This window comes from Dryobates pubescens, chromosome Z, assembly GCF_014839835.1.
Source record: "Dryobates pubescens isolate bDryPub1 chromosome Z, bDryPub1.pri, whole genome shotgun sequence".
Lineage (NCBI taxonomy): Eukaryota > Metazoa > Chordata > Aves > Piciformes > Picidae > Dryobates > Dryobates pubescens.
The window spans coordinates 129,834,034-129,851,504 of NC_071657.1; the positions used below are offsets into that span (position 1 = coordinate 129,834,034).

At 39.0% G+C, this 17,471-nt stretch overlaps 1 protein-coding gene across 2 annotated transcripts in view; it reads right to left on the reverse strand.

The window, feature by feature from the left end:
• TAFA2 (TAFA chemokine like family member 2) overlaps nt 1–17,471 on the reverse strand; it is a 202,489-nt gene that overhangs the window by 14,574 nt on the left and 170,444 nt on the right. For both annotated transcript variants that reach the window (XR_008463121.1, XM_054179065.1), the window contains exons 3-4: nt 12,781–12,933; nt 11,670–11,794 (exon numbers count right to left, since the gene is read on the reverse strand). Coding sequence is in view for 1 of the 2 variants with exons in the window: in XM_054179065.1 (XP_054035040.1) it covers nt 11,670–11,794; nt 12,781–12,933 (278 nt within the window). In the remaining variant the exon portion in view is untranslated. The remainder of the gene's footprint in view (nt 1–11,669; nt 11,795–12,780; nt 12,934–17,471) is intronic.

Sequence of the window (17,471 nt, forward strand, 5' to 3'; positions counted from 1 at the left end):
AAAATAATTTTATGTTGTCTTCTTTTTTTAATTCAGCCCTAGACAACAATCTTTCACGTATTCTTTCCTGAAAAACATCTTTCCTTCATTTTGAACAGTCCTCAGACAGGACAGGATTATCTTCATGATTCTTATGGAGAAACAAGTTAGATTTACAACCATTCTCATTTTGCCCTGCCAGGGAATAAATATCTGAGTCATCTGATTTCAACTGGTTTGAGAGTTGTTCACTCCTTCAGCAGTGACTGTGCATAATGCTCTGCATGACTGACTTTCTCTACTTCATATTGATTACTATCCATTTCTTTCCTTCCCTAGTAGAAGGAAGAAAAGCAGGCCTGTGACAGGGCAGTACTTACAAGGTTTTCTATGAGCATTCCTAATGAGCAAGGAAAAACCTCCAGAAAACTATGAGATTTGGGAGAACTGAACCTAATACTTTTTGGACAGTTGAGAGCCACTTTTTCACTCCCTCATATGAATTCTACAACTAAGCAGTGATGCACAGTTTTTGAAGCCTGTGCCAAATATTCATGGAAAGAGTCAAGAGTTCTGCCTGCAGCTATTTATGCACTAGGTAATGTGAGGTTTCAGAATACTCCAGGCCCTCTGAGCTGAAATGTATTGTTTCTGATCTACAGAAATGATGCCCAAAAGCCCTTACAGACTGCAAAGGAGGATGAGATAAAAAAGCAGCACAAGTTTTAGAGCATGGCACCATGACTCACACACTACTGGCACCTCAATATCATCCTCCTGTATGGCAATTTGTAAGGTAGTAGAAGACAAAGAATTTTTTCAGGGAGACTAAAAAGAACTGCTAGATATTCAAAGAGCCCTTCTTGCTCTGCTGTGAAAGGGCAGGGAGATTGGCATACTGGATTTGCAAATGAGAGTGGAAACATCTTTGATTTCAGAGTTCTTTTATATTTCCTGGAGAAGTGGCGAAAACAGTAATTTACATACAGCCTTCGGAATTCATTCTTATTTTCCATCACAGAGGCAGAAAATTATTCGTCAGACATGAGATCAATATCTCAAACACGCCAGCAAGGTACAAATTGGGGGTGGGTGGAAGGGGGGTACAAAAAGGAAAATAATGAATCACAAGATGAATCTTTTGGGACAAAGGCAGAAAATCTTGTGGCTGGACTGACAGATTGGAGGATTCCCATGTAGAAGAAAGTAATGTTTGAAAAATCACTGATTAGTTAATTAACTAATTAATGCAACTGACATATATTTGCCTTTTTTTTTTTTAATATTGGAGGAATATATTCCTTTCATTTCAGAGTAATTCTGACAGTTTTCAGGTTCCGTGGAAGCTAAAATGAAGCTTTACAATGGATGCTAGTTGCGGTCTTACCTTAGGAAATACTATTCCCTCATGAAAATGTATAAACCCCAGTACATATTAATAAAATTCTGTGAGTGTGATGAAAGGATTGTAAAAGACTCCATTCCTCATGATTTGTACAATGTGTCTTACAAAAAAAAAAAAATTAGAGTACCATTTCTGAATAGCTAGAGACAAGACTATTCACAAGGAGATGCAGCAAGGCATTGCAAACAGTCAGGGAAAAACTGCAAACCTTCCAGGCAAAAACTGCTAATAAACAATAAAAAAAAAAGGAAAAGTAGAAACTACTCTGATTCTAGAAATTATTTTAAGTAACACATTAACAGAGTCTTTTCCAAACCAGCTGTACCTATGTATATTGCTTTTAACCCATTCTGCATTCTGTTGCTCACTTTCAGTTCAGTTGTCTGGATTACCTTTACCGCCCAAGATGTTTGGCCTTTCAGTCCATGACTTTGCTTATAACATTTCACACCACAGCTCTTCTTGCTTGAATCCTTTTCACCAGAGCTTGTGTTTTGTGGGTATTTTAAAGTACATTTACCTTTGGGGAAAGGGCTATGATTTTTCTAGATTTCTGTGACCTACAATGAACATCATCTACATTTCTGTGACCTACAATGAACATCATCTACATTTCTGTGACCTAATGAACATCATCAAGCTGTTGATCTAAACTCATGTTAGATAGAGACTTGCAAATTCATATTCAAGAAATAAATTTGGTATATAGTAGCTATTTTAAAGAAAACCAGTGAACTACATAGCCCTGAACACTGATGAGTCTTTTTAACATGTCTTGGCTGGAATGCTAAATATTTCCATCAAAATGTTCAATCGTTCTAAAAAATTAGTGTTTAGGTGCCACACAAAAAATACTGAGCTTCAATATGAGAGACAGTGTGCCCAGGTGGCCACGAAAGCCAATGGCATCTGGCTTGTATTAGGAACATATTGGCCATCAGGAACAGGGAGGTGATGATCCCCCTGTGCTCAGCACTGGTGAGGCCACATCTGTGTTCAGTTCTGGGCCCCTCAGTACAAGAAAGACATTGAGGTTCTGGAGCGTGTCCAGAGAAGGGCAATGAGGCTGGTGAAGGGCCTGGAGCACATGGCCTGCAAGGAGCATCTGAGGGAGCTCTGGTTGTTCAGTCTAGCAAAGAGGAGGCTGAGGGGAGACCTCATCACTCTCTACAACTACCTGAAGGATGAGGCCTCTTCTCCTTGGTGTCAAGCGACAGGACTAGAGGAAATGGTTTCAGGCTGCACCAGGGGAGGTTCAGGCTGGATGGTAGGAAATATTTCTCCACAGAGAGGGTTATGAAACATTGGAATGGTCTGCCCAGGGCAGCAGTGGAGTTGTCATCCCTGGAGGTGTTTAAGCATTATGTGAACCTGGTGCTTAGGAACATGGTTTAGGATTGACCCTAAACTGGGTCTAAGGTTGGACTGGATAAGCTCTGCGGTCTCTTACAAACAGAAGTTTTCTGTGATTCTGTAATTGTTATGCTAGGTCAAAACAATAATTACTGACTAATATATGAAGCTAACCTGATCCCAGAAAATTCCATCCTAGTTCAATCACCAGCTCGTTTGCTCCCTGAAACACACATGTATTTTTAGAAAAATGTGAACATACCACTTACTGCTATTTTAACAGCAGTTTTGCTATAGTGGATCTCTGAGTTGGCAATAAGAAACATGCTGAGACAGCTGCAAATTTCTCCTAGTGACAGATTAGCCAAAGGCATGGAAAGAGATACCATAGCAACAAAGAGGCTCTCACAAGTGCAGTCACTCTTTTCCACGGGTAATATTTTGCTACAGTCTGTGCACTTACTTATATTGTAATCACATCCTTTTTATGAACCACAAGGAATCATCAGTTACTGCATACATGTGTCTTATTCCTACAAGTCTTCATGTGAAATTAAGGTAGAAGGTGAGAAGTCTATAGACAGATGTATTTCAAGTGAGGCAGAGGAACAGAAGAGTTTTACAATGAGTTCATTTCTTAATTTTTTCACACATCCACTTAAACAGTATCAGGAAAAGCACTTCCTGTCATTATTTACTATTGCAAGTATTACACAGTGGTCGAAGCAAAAGGCAAATTGATAAATGTGACAGTCATGTGAGAAACACAGCGTCTTAGCACCGAGCACAACTACCGACACATCCTGCCTATCAGGAACACCCTAGAAAAACCTATACAAAAGATTTATGTGATGAATCTCTTCTCTTTCTAATTCCCTGCTACTACTACAGCTGTTTTTTAAAAACCTGGAGGAGAATGAGGAATAAAGATGTGAGGGGAGAGGCCTCCACAAGGGCAGTATTTCTTTTCAACTTTGGCAGAAGAAACAACAGTAATACTTGTTCCACTTTTTCCCCCTCTGCTGCTTAAAAAACCTATGAATCTGTTGGTCATGCAGAGAAGCACAGATCAAGAACTAATGCAGCTGCATTGCTAACACTGATGTCAGGCTCAGTTACAAGAACAATGTCATTTTCTTCTCATATCCAGTTCTGTATTGTGTGGTCTCACTCAAGCAGTAGTTACAGCAGCACTGATAGCAGTTGACTCATCACTAATGCTTCCTCCTAATACCGGGAATCTCAGGAGCCATCTGCAAAGCATTACTATGGAGAGATACCTAACAGGGGTCCTTTCATTCCTTGTGCTCAAAGGGTTAGGAACAACATTGTTTTGTAAATGAAAACATTAATAAAATTACTGCCTCTCCTTTCAGCAGTTGTAATTGATTTAGAAACAATCCAGCATCTCCAAGTGAAAGAGAGGAGATAAGGTAAAAATGTAGGCAGCCTTTATAGACAGCAACAGAACTCCATTGATTCAGAGTATTGGAATGCACAGACTGAGCACCATTTGGCTTCATGTGTGTTTGGACGGTACACTTTCTCCTCTTCCAAGATGCCATAATGTAAAATCAGATTAAACTGAATATTACAAATGTCTGACTTCAGGCTCTTTCCAATATTATTTTGGAATGTAGATCTGAATTTCTCTCCATCCTGGCAATATTTCTGTTCTTTTCACACTAGTCCATCTATCCGTGATATTGATTTGGAAAGCAGATCTGGATTTGGAATGTAGATAAATACACTCGATATGGATTTATTTTTGGCCCTGTAATATTTCTCTTTTATTTCTCTCTGTCCTTGTAATTTTTTTCCCCCAGTACTTTATTTCTAAAATTGGTTTGGCATATAGTTACATAGTAATATATTAGATATCGATTTCTTTCTGTTCTGCACTCTGCTTTTCCTCACATATTAAATATAATAGCCTGTTTCCAGAGTGACAATTGCAGTTCCTTCTGCCTCTCATAAAAGTATGGGTGCTCAACTATTCCAGAACTTGGATCTTCATTCCAAAAGGTGGCCCTTTATGACCTGTCTGAAACTACTTTCACTTGTTTACAGGAAAATCTTCACTTTCAGCCTCAAGAGATTTTCAGAGGTTAATAATTGATACTTGCATTATACCTGATCTTTTTGGTTAATTTTTACTATTAGTATTTGTATTTATAGCTATGTGTCTTCAGAATATCAATATTGTTAAAACTTCTGTCCTAATAAATTGGCACTTGTTAGTGATCAAAGTTCAAAGCTTCCCAAATTGGCAAAGAATAAAGGGGCTTTTTTGATCATTTTCCTGCTGAGATCACATTAATGAAAGTCTCTAAGCAAGCATCTTCCTATTTACAATTAAGTATCTAAATGTTAGGCTCTACGGTAGTGATCATTGCTTTCCTTTAGAGACATAAGCACCTCCATAGGATAATTCACCTGACTTATCTTAGGACAAAATGGATTGTCCTTGGAATTGAATAGTTCTTTCCTATACTAAAAAGATAGCCTAGAGCTTAGGAGAGTGATCTCACTCTAGAGAGCCTTAACCCAAGCAAAGTCCTGTAAATTCCATCCCACGCATTTTAACCAAAAGATAGTGCGGTGTTAAACTATGCCTCATTCTACAAGCAGTTCTACCAACTCAGGCAAAAAACTTAAGGACAAGCTACCATTTCATTAACACAGTGGTGCAGTGCTGTGCCAGGGGAGGTTTACACTGGACATTAGAAAGCATTTCTTCACTGTGAGGGTGGTCAAAAACTGGAACAAGCTTCCTAAAGAGTTGGGCAACACCCTAAGACCATCAGTGTTTAAGAGGCATTTCGGCAATGCTCCTTATAGCATGCTTTAACTTAGCAGCTTAGAATTGGTCAGGCAGTTGGACCTGATGATCATTGTAGGTTCCTTACAACTGAAATAGTCTATTATATTTCACATGAAAAATGTTAATGCCTATTTCTCTATATCTTCATAGAATATTCACCCAGGGACTCTTCCCCACTCCTGGGAACAAGTGCAGTCTTCTTCAGTCATGCCTCAGCTCCAGGATCTAAAGATGAGACCCAGGATGCACCATTTATCTTACGGTGCTCTGCTCTACTTTCTGCAAGAAAGGCATACAGGTTTATGGGCTGTCCAGGAACCACAACAGGCTCCAAGTTAGTTCCACAGCAGATGCCTAGGAAACTCAGACCCCAGGAGGCACAGCAACATACACTTTCATACAGGTTAGATGTGGCTTGTAGTGCTCTTATTCAAAGTCAGCCTCTATTATGAAGATAACAAGCAATGTACTGTTCTTAAAAACAGAAGTCTGGCATCTTCTGAATTGGCCCTCGAAAAATGCAGAGATATCTGGTGTGGAATATACCCCATAACTGAAAAAAAAGGTTAAATTCTTTCTCCTCTGACTTTATGTAACTTCAAAATGTGCTTTTTCCAGGCCTTGTATGGAGCTCCTTTGGTTAATACAAATTCATAACACTTTTTAATATCATTGTCAATTGCATAGATGTTTTAAAGGAACTTTTTCCTTATTTTGCAAAAAATGAAAGCAAACACAAGCAAGAAAGCTTTATGAACTGAAAATATCCATATCAGCAGAAAGGCTGTAAGAAGGAAAAACATCTCAAAGGTAGAAAAACATTCTCTGGATTTTCCCTTAAAAAAAAAACAAAGCAAACCACAATTTTGCCATCATTTAAAGAAGACATCATGATAAAATTTTGTGCTTATTTATCAAAACATTCAGGCTGGTTATACAGAAAAAAAAAATCAATTATTTCATTTCAGAACAGTTTGTCTGGAGGAAAATGCCACAGTGTGCCTGGTAAATCTCAGCTATGCACATAATCATTTCATAATTCTCCTAACATGGTCCTGAACATCCTCTTTTGTTGTGGTATAATGCCTGGAACACAAACAAGCATCCCTTTATATGAAGTAAATAAAACAACTGTTTTAGCTAAATTGTCATTGCCTTTTCTGCCCTTCTCCTTCTGCTATATAGAGCCAAAATAGTCAGTTCTAAACCAGCACAAATTAATTCAGTACTCAGCATATTCACCCACACATCCTCCCTCCCCGTATTTATTCCTTTTCCATGGTTAACTTGCCCTCTCTCACTACTTTGCAGACAAATTAGGAAAAGCAGTTTAACCTTTCCATAATACCTGGTTTTGCATTCTGAAGGTAAACAATTTCCATCTGACTTTTTGTAACATTTGAATTGTGCATACCAAAACATTCAGCTATTTCTAACTCATTACTCATGTGTTACCTTGTTTGCCCCTCAAACTGGAAAAAACATGCAAAACCTCAAGCAGACCACATTCTAAAAATCAGTGGTTTCCCATTATTCACTTAGCCTTTTTGCTTATTATATGATATGGAATCACAGAATTATTGAGACTGGAATAGACTTCTGAGATCATTAAGTCCATCCTATGACCTAACACCACCACATTGATCAGACCACGTCACTAAGTGCCACATCCAAGCTTTCCTCCAGGCACAGCAACTCCACCACCTCCCTGGGCAGGCCATTCCAGTCTCTAATTCCCCTTTCCATGAGGAAGTGCTTCCTAAAATCCAACCTAAACTTCCCCTGGCACAACTTCAGGCCATGACATCTCATCTTGTCACAAGTTGCCTGGAAGAAGAGCCTGACCCCCACCTTACTACAACTTCCCTTCAGGTACTTGTAGCATGTCCCCCCTGACTCCCCTCTTCTCCAGGCTAAACAACCTCAGATCCCTCAGCCTCTCCTCATCAGACTTTCCCTCCAGTCCCTTCACCAGCCTCATCGCTCTCCTCTGGACCCACTCCAGCACCTCAATATCTTTCTTGCAGTGAGAGGACCAGAACTGCACACAGTGCCAATCACAGGGGCAGAATTACATCCCTGGTCCTGCTGGCAACACTATTCCTGCTACAAGCCAAGATACCATTGGCCTTCCATGCCAGCTGGGCACACTGCTGGCTCATGTTCAGCCAGTAGTCACCCAGCACTCCCAGGGCCCTCTCTGCCAGGCTGCTCTTCAGCCACTCATCCTCCAGCCTGCATGGGATTATTGTGGCCAAAGTGTAGGACCCTGAACTTGGCCTTGTTAAACCTCATCCCGCTGGCCTCAGCCCATACGCAGCCTGTCCAGGTCTCTCTGAAGCGTCTTCCTGCCTTCCAGCAGATCCACACTCCCCCACAACTTGGTGTCATCTGTCAGTTTACTAACAGTAGACTTAATCCCCTCATCCCTGATCCCTGGTGGACACCACTGGTCACCGGACACCAACTGGATGCTGCACCATTCACGACCCTGTGCCCCATCATCCAGCCAGATTTTAACCCAGAGAAAGATGCACCTGTCCAAGCCATGGGCTACCAGCTTTTCCAGGAGGATGCTGTGGGAGACTGTCAAAGGCTTAACACCCTAAGTATTAAGAAGTTGGAGAGGAGGAGGCTCAGGGGAGACCTTATTGCTCTCTACAACTACCTGAAGGGCGGTTGTAGACAGGTGGGGGCTGGTCTCCTCTCCCAGGCAACCAGCACCAGAACAAGAGGACACAGTCTCAAGCTGTGCCAGGGGAGGTTTAGGCTGGATGTTAGGAAGAAGTTCTTTATAGAAAGAGTGATTGGCCATTGGAATGGGCTGCCCAGGCAGGTGGTGGAGTCACCATCACTGGAAGTGTTTAGGAAGAGACTTGATGGGATGCTTGGTGCCATGGTTTAGTCGATTAGGTAGTGTTGGATGACAGGTTGGACTCGATGATCTTGGAGGTCTCTTCCAACCTGGTTAATTCTGTTCTGTTCTGTTCTATTCTGTTCTATTCTATTCTATTCCATTCTATTCCATTCTATTCCATCATAATTTGTTTGCAGTAGTTAGATCAAGTATGTTAACAGAGGTGGACAAACAAGCTACCTCCTTCCTTCACTGATTTTATCTCTAGCTTAACTTCTTTGAGCTTAACAGCTGAAAATGTAGAAACATAGGTGCTGCTTCTGAACTTGGTAGAAGAGAAGACAGTACTTCAGCAGTTAATTGGGTTCTTTTTTCTGCATGTGAAGGAGGCAAACTTACAGAAAATGTTTGGAGGTAAATACAGACTTTCTTAGGCCTTTCAGGAAAACAGTCTCAAGGCTTTTCTGCAATACACTTAAATCACCCAAGCTGTTCAGTTTCTCTGTGGTTTTTTTATGCTTTGATATTTTATATGATAATAACACATGGGTTATTTCACTTGACAATTAGAAACTTATTATTCATGACTTAATATTGAGTCTCTGTACAACTCTTTTCATTTTTCTCCAAAAAAAAGAAAAGAAACAAGAAACAACAAAGGGTTTGAAACCACAGAACACTTAAGAATTTTTCCTTTTGTATATATAGACTTTGGAGAGAAGAAAGAAGATGTGCAAAAAAATTGTAGTCACTACCTATCAGGGTAAAGTGCTTGCTTTTTGATAATGAACTACTCTCTTAATACAAAGAATCACTCACATTTCCAATAGCAATGTATATTTTTCTGAGCAACAGAATGACATCTGTCATTTTTAGCCCCATGTATCCTTCATTCTTGCCACCCAATTTTAATGACTTTGACCAAGCACAAATCCGAATTCAAATTTGCTGTTGTCTCAAAGCAACTTTGTGCTCTGTGGGAAATTAAGGAAGAAGGGGGCAAGGTACAGAATCTATACAAACCAGAAAGCAGAAAAAATAGTGGGGGATTTAAGGGAATTAGCATTTTCCTTTTAGTGGTGGTAGGTCTGCAAGCAGTTTATGACAGCTTTCTCCTGCATCAGTGCCTAAGATGGCAAACACAGAAAAGGACTGGCTTTTTTGTAACACCTTCTCTGAAGAGGTGTGAAATGAGTCCTGAGAACTGCCATCATTCACAGAGGACAAGAAAAGTCTAAGTTCTGCAAAAAGTCAGACCTATGAGTGTGCAACAGAGGCATAAGCCCTTGTAGGCTTCTGTACATTCCTAACAGTGGACAGAACTTTATAACCTTGATGAATGCAGAAAAATGTATCTTCTCACAACATGCTACGAAAAAATCACCTCAAGACGATTCTAATTAATATCTCCACCTTTTGTGACCTTTTTTTCCTACAGAAACAAAATCCAAACCCACATTTTTACTTACTACTTGTTAAAAACTTACAATAAGCATAAAATGGCATGCATTTTTTTTAACAGTAATAGTGCTATGTAGTAGCAGCAGCCAGGACAAATTTCGAAACACACATTTTACATGCATGTAATCAGACTTCCCTGGTTCAAGAAGGACAGGCACTTGCTGGAGAGGGTACAAAAAAGGGCTGCAAAGGTGATTAGAGGACTAGAACATCTCTCTTACAAGGAAAAACTGAGAGAATTTGGTCTTTTTGGTCTGAGGGGCCTGAGGGAAGATCTCATAAAAGCTTATAAATACTTTAAAAGGATGGGTATCAGGAGGATAGGACAAGACTTTTGTCAGTGGAGCCCAGTGACAGGACAAGGGGTACAGGCACAAACTTGAGCATAAGAAGTTCCATCTAAAACTGAGGAGGAACTTCTTTAATTTTAGGGTGACAGAGCACTGGAATAGGCTGTCCAGAGAAGTGGCAGAGTCTCCATCTCTGGAAACATTCAAAACCCACCTGGATGTGTTCCTGTGTGACCTTCTTTAGGTGAACCTGGATTGGCAGGGAGGCTGGATTTGATGATCTCCAGAGGTACCTTCCAACCCCTACCATTCTGTGATTCTGTGTACAGAGTTAAGTACGGGCAGCATTCAAGCAAGCTTAGCTTCATATGAAAGACATTTGAAAGAGGATTCAGAAGAAGCAGCGTGTATCAAACATTTAGGAAGCACTCTTCCTTCAAAGAATGTTAAAATGTTTTAAAGACTTATACATACAGAAACTGAGACATGTATAGTCATCTGTGGAACAGAAGCAGTATTATTCAATTATACAGTGCACACTACATTTCACTAGAACTTAGGTGTACTGGTATTCTACACTTCATTGCAACCAAGGTTTCGGTCAAACGACATAAGACACTCAAACACCTGCATAGAGTAAAACACCACACTGCAAAATTATGGCCTGACACTCAAAACAATTACTAAATACTTACAAGCAAACCCAGTTATCAGTATGTGTGGTGGGTGCAGGTGTTTATGCATGTGTGTCTTCAGAGCGTGTTTGAATTTGGTTTATGGTGCTGAAGAACTTACTTGACCTATAGAGACACAACGCTGCTGGTTTAGGAAGTTTGTGTGCTTAATGCTTATCTGAAGAATCTTTTAATCCCCTGTTTCTTTTAGCTGCTGAAAAGGAGAGATGACAGCATGTTTAATTTGTTTTCAGGCATTGCATAGGATGAATGTACAAGGTGTTACTGTTAATGTAATTTTGAAACTATGATATAAAAAGTGTCAAATGGAGAGAAGGAACTCCTTGAAACTTTCAACAATTTTTAGTAAATCCCAGTCAGATGAGACAGAAAGAACCAGATCATACTGCAATGACACACTGAATGCTTACCATACTCAGCAGTTTCCATGTAGGAACATGGCAGTTCCAAGTTATTTGACATAAATGCACATTTGCTGTCCTGTGAATGAAGAGCTTAGCAAGGAGAATAGACTTTGTGAAACTGGTTTCAGAGAGAAATGCATATTATAATACACTGCTAGTTCAACAAGGGGCCAGCTCTACTATCTCCACTGCTTACCTGAAAAGGTCTGACACACTGCTTACCATGTTCAAGAAATGGTAAAGTATGCTGAGAAAAGTATGCAGGATGAGGGAGTCTTCTCGTGCTTCTTTAGTCTTGTCAGCTAAAGTCTTCGATGTGCACCCAATTTCCTGAATGTTCTCTTTATTTATTTATTTATTTTTAACTTGTTGGTAACATGTCAGGTTGGTATCATACCTACCCTAGTTGTTTTCACTTTATTTCCAGAGGAACAGCTCCATCCTTTACGATCTGGAAGAACTTTACACTCCTCCCCTTCAAGACATGGTTGCATGTGGCACCACCATTTCTGCTCCACTATTGAAGCTACAAGACAGGAGAAGACACACATTTCTGTGTTGCTGAAATGGACACTCTAACAGATTGCTCTATTTCACAACATTTCATTATTTTCCAGGAAAATGCTAGAAATTGACTGACAGCTAGTCTGTGATTTTCAGCCAGCTTTGAACCTTTATAAGAAATTAGGTCTCAATTTGCACAAGGTGCTGTGTGCTTCAAAGTCAATCTCTTTACCAGGGTTTGTTGTTATTTTTTCTAATTTACTACAGTTAGGAACTCATTTCACTGCATTTTTTCCAGCCCTCATTTCTTCTTGCCAAGACAGATGTTGAAGTTTTAAGTAGAACCTCATCATTTGAGTTAGTATATTTTGCTTGATCTACTACATACTCTAGCATAGCCTGATTAAATTTATTCCTGAAAGATGACATATTTACAGCGTCTCTGACAGCCAACAACATATCAACAGTAAACAGTAAAGAGATCATTCAAAGGGTGAATCCATTCTGCTCCCCTTTCAGAGAAAGAGATGAGAAAAAACAGCTAGTGTTTTCCCAGCTAAAACATATAAACCTGTGCCAGATTTAACTAAAACTTTTATATTTCACTGTGAGCAGGGAAAATAGTGTTGGTCTAAAAACACTAAAAGCCAGCTAGAACTGTGTTCTTTCTTTTTTCCTGTATGATATGATTTAAATTATATGATTGAAATCATATGCTCATGTAGACTTTGCATAAACACTTTTAATTAAGTGAATTTCATACAGCTCTGAGGGCACTCAGATCAAATTTAGCTTCTCTAGAGGTCTCTTTCATTGGCATCTAGTAATTTTGCTTAGCAAATAACTCATTTTTCCCGTCTTCCACCCATTCACCTTGGGCATGCCCTTTAAAACACAGAAGCTTATTTTAGATAGCTAATTGTAATGGAGTGGCTCTCTTTGATGACATTAAGCCAGCAAAACCCCCCAGGAACATGCAACAAGAGGAAACAACAGAAGTAGTCGCACCATCAACACAAGAAGGAGCTGCCCGCGTGGTACCTGCTACCTGCCCAGGGAAGCAGGAGCACTTCACCGTCTGTGATCTTTCTTCTATCTTGTTCTTATTGCAGCATCTGTGGAGTGCCACCACTTCACAGGTCCCAGTTTTAACATGGTGAGCTGTGAAAATAAGAGGAGCAATTTGAGAACATTGTGAGGTAGCATCATACTGTTTGGCTTTTGTTTTTTAATTAGAAAGGCTTTAAAGTTGGCTCTGTAAGGCAATCTGGCAGGTATGAGACTAGAATTACAGTGGCACCAACACTAGAATATAAACTGATTTCTTTTCCAAATGTAGTGTATCTATCTTGGATGGGAAACACTGCTAAAGAAGGACAATTGGAAAAGGCTCCATATAGAACTTTTCAGCAAAGTGGGAAGTGGAAATGTTATAAAACTAACCCAGAAACTGTATTAATTCCTGGACTCCTATAAACACATGTTTGTCCCTACCAACACATTTTATTTCTGCTTCCTAAGAGATATGGATATGGAAGTGCATCAATATTTAAATACTCATACATACATGTGTTTTCAGAATCTATGTCTCCAAACTTCATGTCCAGGGCAGATGCACTTTCTCATATGATATTCCAAAACCTTCCTACAGATGGACAGAGAAGAATGGGCAGGATACAGGGACAACCCTCAAGTAAAATCTAGAAATAAAATCTACTAAGAAATAACACTTGCCTGGCACTGCAAATGTTTGAAACTTGGAAGGCCACAGGACAATCTTTGTTATCCAATAAACAGTGCCCAGCACCCATGCTGCTCTAACTGATCACCAGAATCATGCTACCGGAGGACCAATTTATTAAGGGAGGAGAGCTACCAAACTACCCCTCCTGGTTCATCAACCAGTTATGAAAGAACATGGAATTCAGAAAGAGTAATTTTAACTGAACTTTCAGTGGTTACTGATACAAGGAGAGATATTTCTGGGGACAATTCTTTTCCATGAGAAGGAAGAGAGAGAGAAATCTGAACTTTTAGTTGGTATTGACCTATAACCTTATTCAAGAAGGAATATAAATTATGCAAATCAATATGTTTGAACAGTACCCCTAACTCCGCTATTTCTGCTGCTGTTGAACTTTTTCATGCTTTGTGCAAAGCCCAAATGTTGAATGCTTCAGCTACCTTTTATATCCCTAATGGCAAACAACAAACAAGAGCTTCCACAAGGAGAAGGTTCTACTGACAGGCTTTCAGGAGCCCAAGATTGATCTCTGGATCCAACCAGTTGTTATTTCACAGTATCGACTCCCAAAAGGCCTGAGAAAGGAAAATTAATTTGATGTAGTCTATAGACCCAAAGAATGAGCCTGGAGGCAAAAAACACAGGCAGTAATTAGACTCTGGGTCTTCATCAACAAAACATAAACTACTAAACATTTCATTCAGGCAATGATGCATTTTTCAGCAGAACAAACTCCACTGAACTGCCTGTCATCTCTGTCATCACTCACTGCATTGTACTATGTCAGCTTAGATCATACTCCACCACAACATCATGCTGCACTACAGCTGAAATGATGCAACACAATGCAAGCAATTAACCCACGATCCAGCACACTGCAACATACTATAAGTTACATACAAATAAGGAATGTAGGAGAAAAAAAATACTTTTTGTGTGCAAAAATGTTTTGTTTTTTAACTAATACATTTTCATTCAATTCAGGATGAGGAAAGCAATTCATACTATCTGCCTGAACTTTGCAATCTCTGACATTCTCCTGTCTGATGATCAGCAAATATTTTTACACCTTTTAGCAGCATGCTGTGAAAAATTGTCCTGGTTTAGAGCCACGAGCTATTCTGGACCAGAAGACAGAAAGATATTCTACTTCTTTATGGGGAGTGGAAATAAAGGCTGCACAAGTACATAGACGTTTAAATGGAAATTCCATTTACAAATGTACATACAGAAGGCATTCAGGTAGAATGAATACATTCACAAATAAGGCTGAGTCTACCAGGCCACAATCTGCCATCTACCCCACACAAACCCTGAAATAAGGAGGCATGCAAGCTCTTCTCAAAGAGGAGAGGAGGGCAGAGTAATATCATCTAGGCACTACCTTAAAAAGTGTGATATCATAACAACGTTACAATATCCTGGGATGGCCAGGTCCCTCCCTTAGGCCTCTCATTTTTTGGAGGACTTTGTCTTTATGGTCTACTGAAAGGCACCTGAACCTCAAACCACCACAAAAAGACTTTTCATTGTTTTCCAAACAATTTCACTGGTACATATGCCAATAAAACAATTTAAATCACCACATTAATTTTTCGCAGTAAGTTACAAGGTGAAGTTCTTTATTTCTGAATATGGTAGACAAATTATTCCAGGATATATTTAGAATGTATAACATGCAGTAGAATAAACACACGCTGCTTTTGTAAGTTCACATTCATTTTTATTTCGATAGGCAATTACATGTGGTAGACCCACACACGTTAACAGAAATTCACTCATTTGTATTTTATGAAAGGTTCATTAAAAAAAAAAAACAGGCAGTGAATCCATAAAAGAATGTAAACTTAGTGGCAGGATGTAAAGTTCACCCCACTTAATTTTTCACTATATTAGCTTTCAGTCCTTATTTGTACTCTTATGTGTAGCACTGATCCTGAAATTTTGTCTCCTTGCTTTTCACTGTTCTACTCAAAGGTCTCTTCCAACCAGGTTTATTCTATTCTATTCTATTCTATTCCACTCTATTCCATTCCATTCCATTCCATTCCATTCCATTCCATTCCATACTATTCTATTCCATTCCATTCTATTCCATCCCATTCCATTCTATTCTACTCCACTCTATTCCATTCCAATCCATTCCATTCCATTCTATTCCATCCCATTCCATTCTATTCCATTCCATTCTATTCCATCCCATTCCATTCTATTCTACTCTATTCTATTCCACTCTATTCCATTTGAATCCATTCCATTCCATTCTATTCCATACTATTCTATTCCATTCCATTCCATCCCATTCCATTCCATTCTATTCTACTCTATTCTATTCCATTCCATACTATTCTATTCCATTCCATTCTATTCCATCCCATTCCATTCTATTCTACTCCACTCTATTCCATTCCAATCCATTCTATTCCATTCTATTCCATCCCATTCCATTCTATTCTACTCTATTCTATTCCACTCTATTCCATTTGAATCCATTCCATTCCATTCCATTCTATTCCATACTATTCTATTCCATTCCATTCCATCCCATCCCATTCCATTCCATTCTATTCTACTCTAGTCTATTCCACTCTATTCCATTCCATTCCATTCCATTCCATTCTATTCTATTCTATTCTACCAGGTCTGAAAAAAAATGACATAATGTAACTGCTAGAGAAAACGAAGCACAATGTGCTTCAATAGACATATGGAATGGGAGCCAGTAAAAAGAGCTGTTGCAAAATTCTGTGAGGGAAATGTTCAGACTGAAACAAAAGTTTTGGAAGACTTCTTTGGTAGTAATTTGGGAGAAAAATAATCGTGCATTTTAATGTAAAAACAGTGTAATTAAATGGTCACTTACCTTCATGTACAAAACAGAAAAGCATTTCAAAGGGGGAAAAGATAAGTGCAAAGTATGAGAGATCTTTAATAAAGCTGCTTTGACATTTTCTAGGTATAAGGCTTAAACAACCTAGAAAAGTACACAGAGATATTTTAAAAACTGAAAATCTAGGCCAGCCATCCTCTGGCTTCTATTCACCATCTAGACCTTGCAAAGAATATTCTTTGAGAGGAAATGTGGGGATTTCAGCTCCTCATGCTATCAAATAATTAAGTTCCAGTGCAGTAAGTGCAGTATCTGTCACATTCATGTGAAATAAAACCTTTTGTAAATTAGATAAAGCATTTCCCACAACCTAATACAAATTAACTTCATTAAGCCACTGAACCATTCCATGAAAGGAGCATAGTACTTCAGGAGATTCACATTTTGGTTTTGTTTCCTTTTCCTCCTAGCATAGACTTCAAAGTATGCTGCTTGCTTTGCAGAAAATGTTTGATTTTGAACGTCACTTCTGTAATCCTACAGAAATTCATTATTCAAAACCACTGCAAACACTCAGTCTCTGCTAATGCAAGTAATCCTTCCTGAAATCAATGTGAAGCAGGCCTGCAGAAAGACTCAGAGATATCTGTGTGATTCTGTGAAGTTTTCTTGATGATTATGCATAACGTAATATATGTGTATATTATGTTCCAGGTGATGTAACGCTGTATTAGGAGCTTAACTCAGAAAAGAGACATAACCTCATCTCACCCATTAATGGTACATCCTGTCATTAACCTGCCACTTTCATAGCATTTTTATCACCAGCAGCTATCTCATAAATCAGTATGATATTAGTTCACCAAAAACTTCAGTGTTCACAATTGTGCTCCCTGTAAAAACTAAAGCTAGGCAATTATTATTGCCCATCTTACATAAAATTGAATGTACTTAAAGATTGTATTTAAATAGAATTGGAAAAGACCTTTAAATACATATACATTGTAGCATTTGCAGTTCCTTCAGGGCAAGTTTAAATTCCCTTCAGTTAAAGGAAAGTCATGGTCACACAATGCATCTGACACAAAGTAATGGCCCATACTCCTTTATTTTCATGTGAAGTTT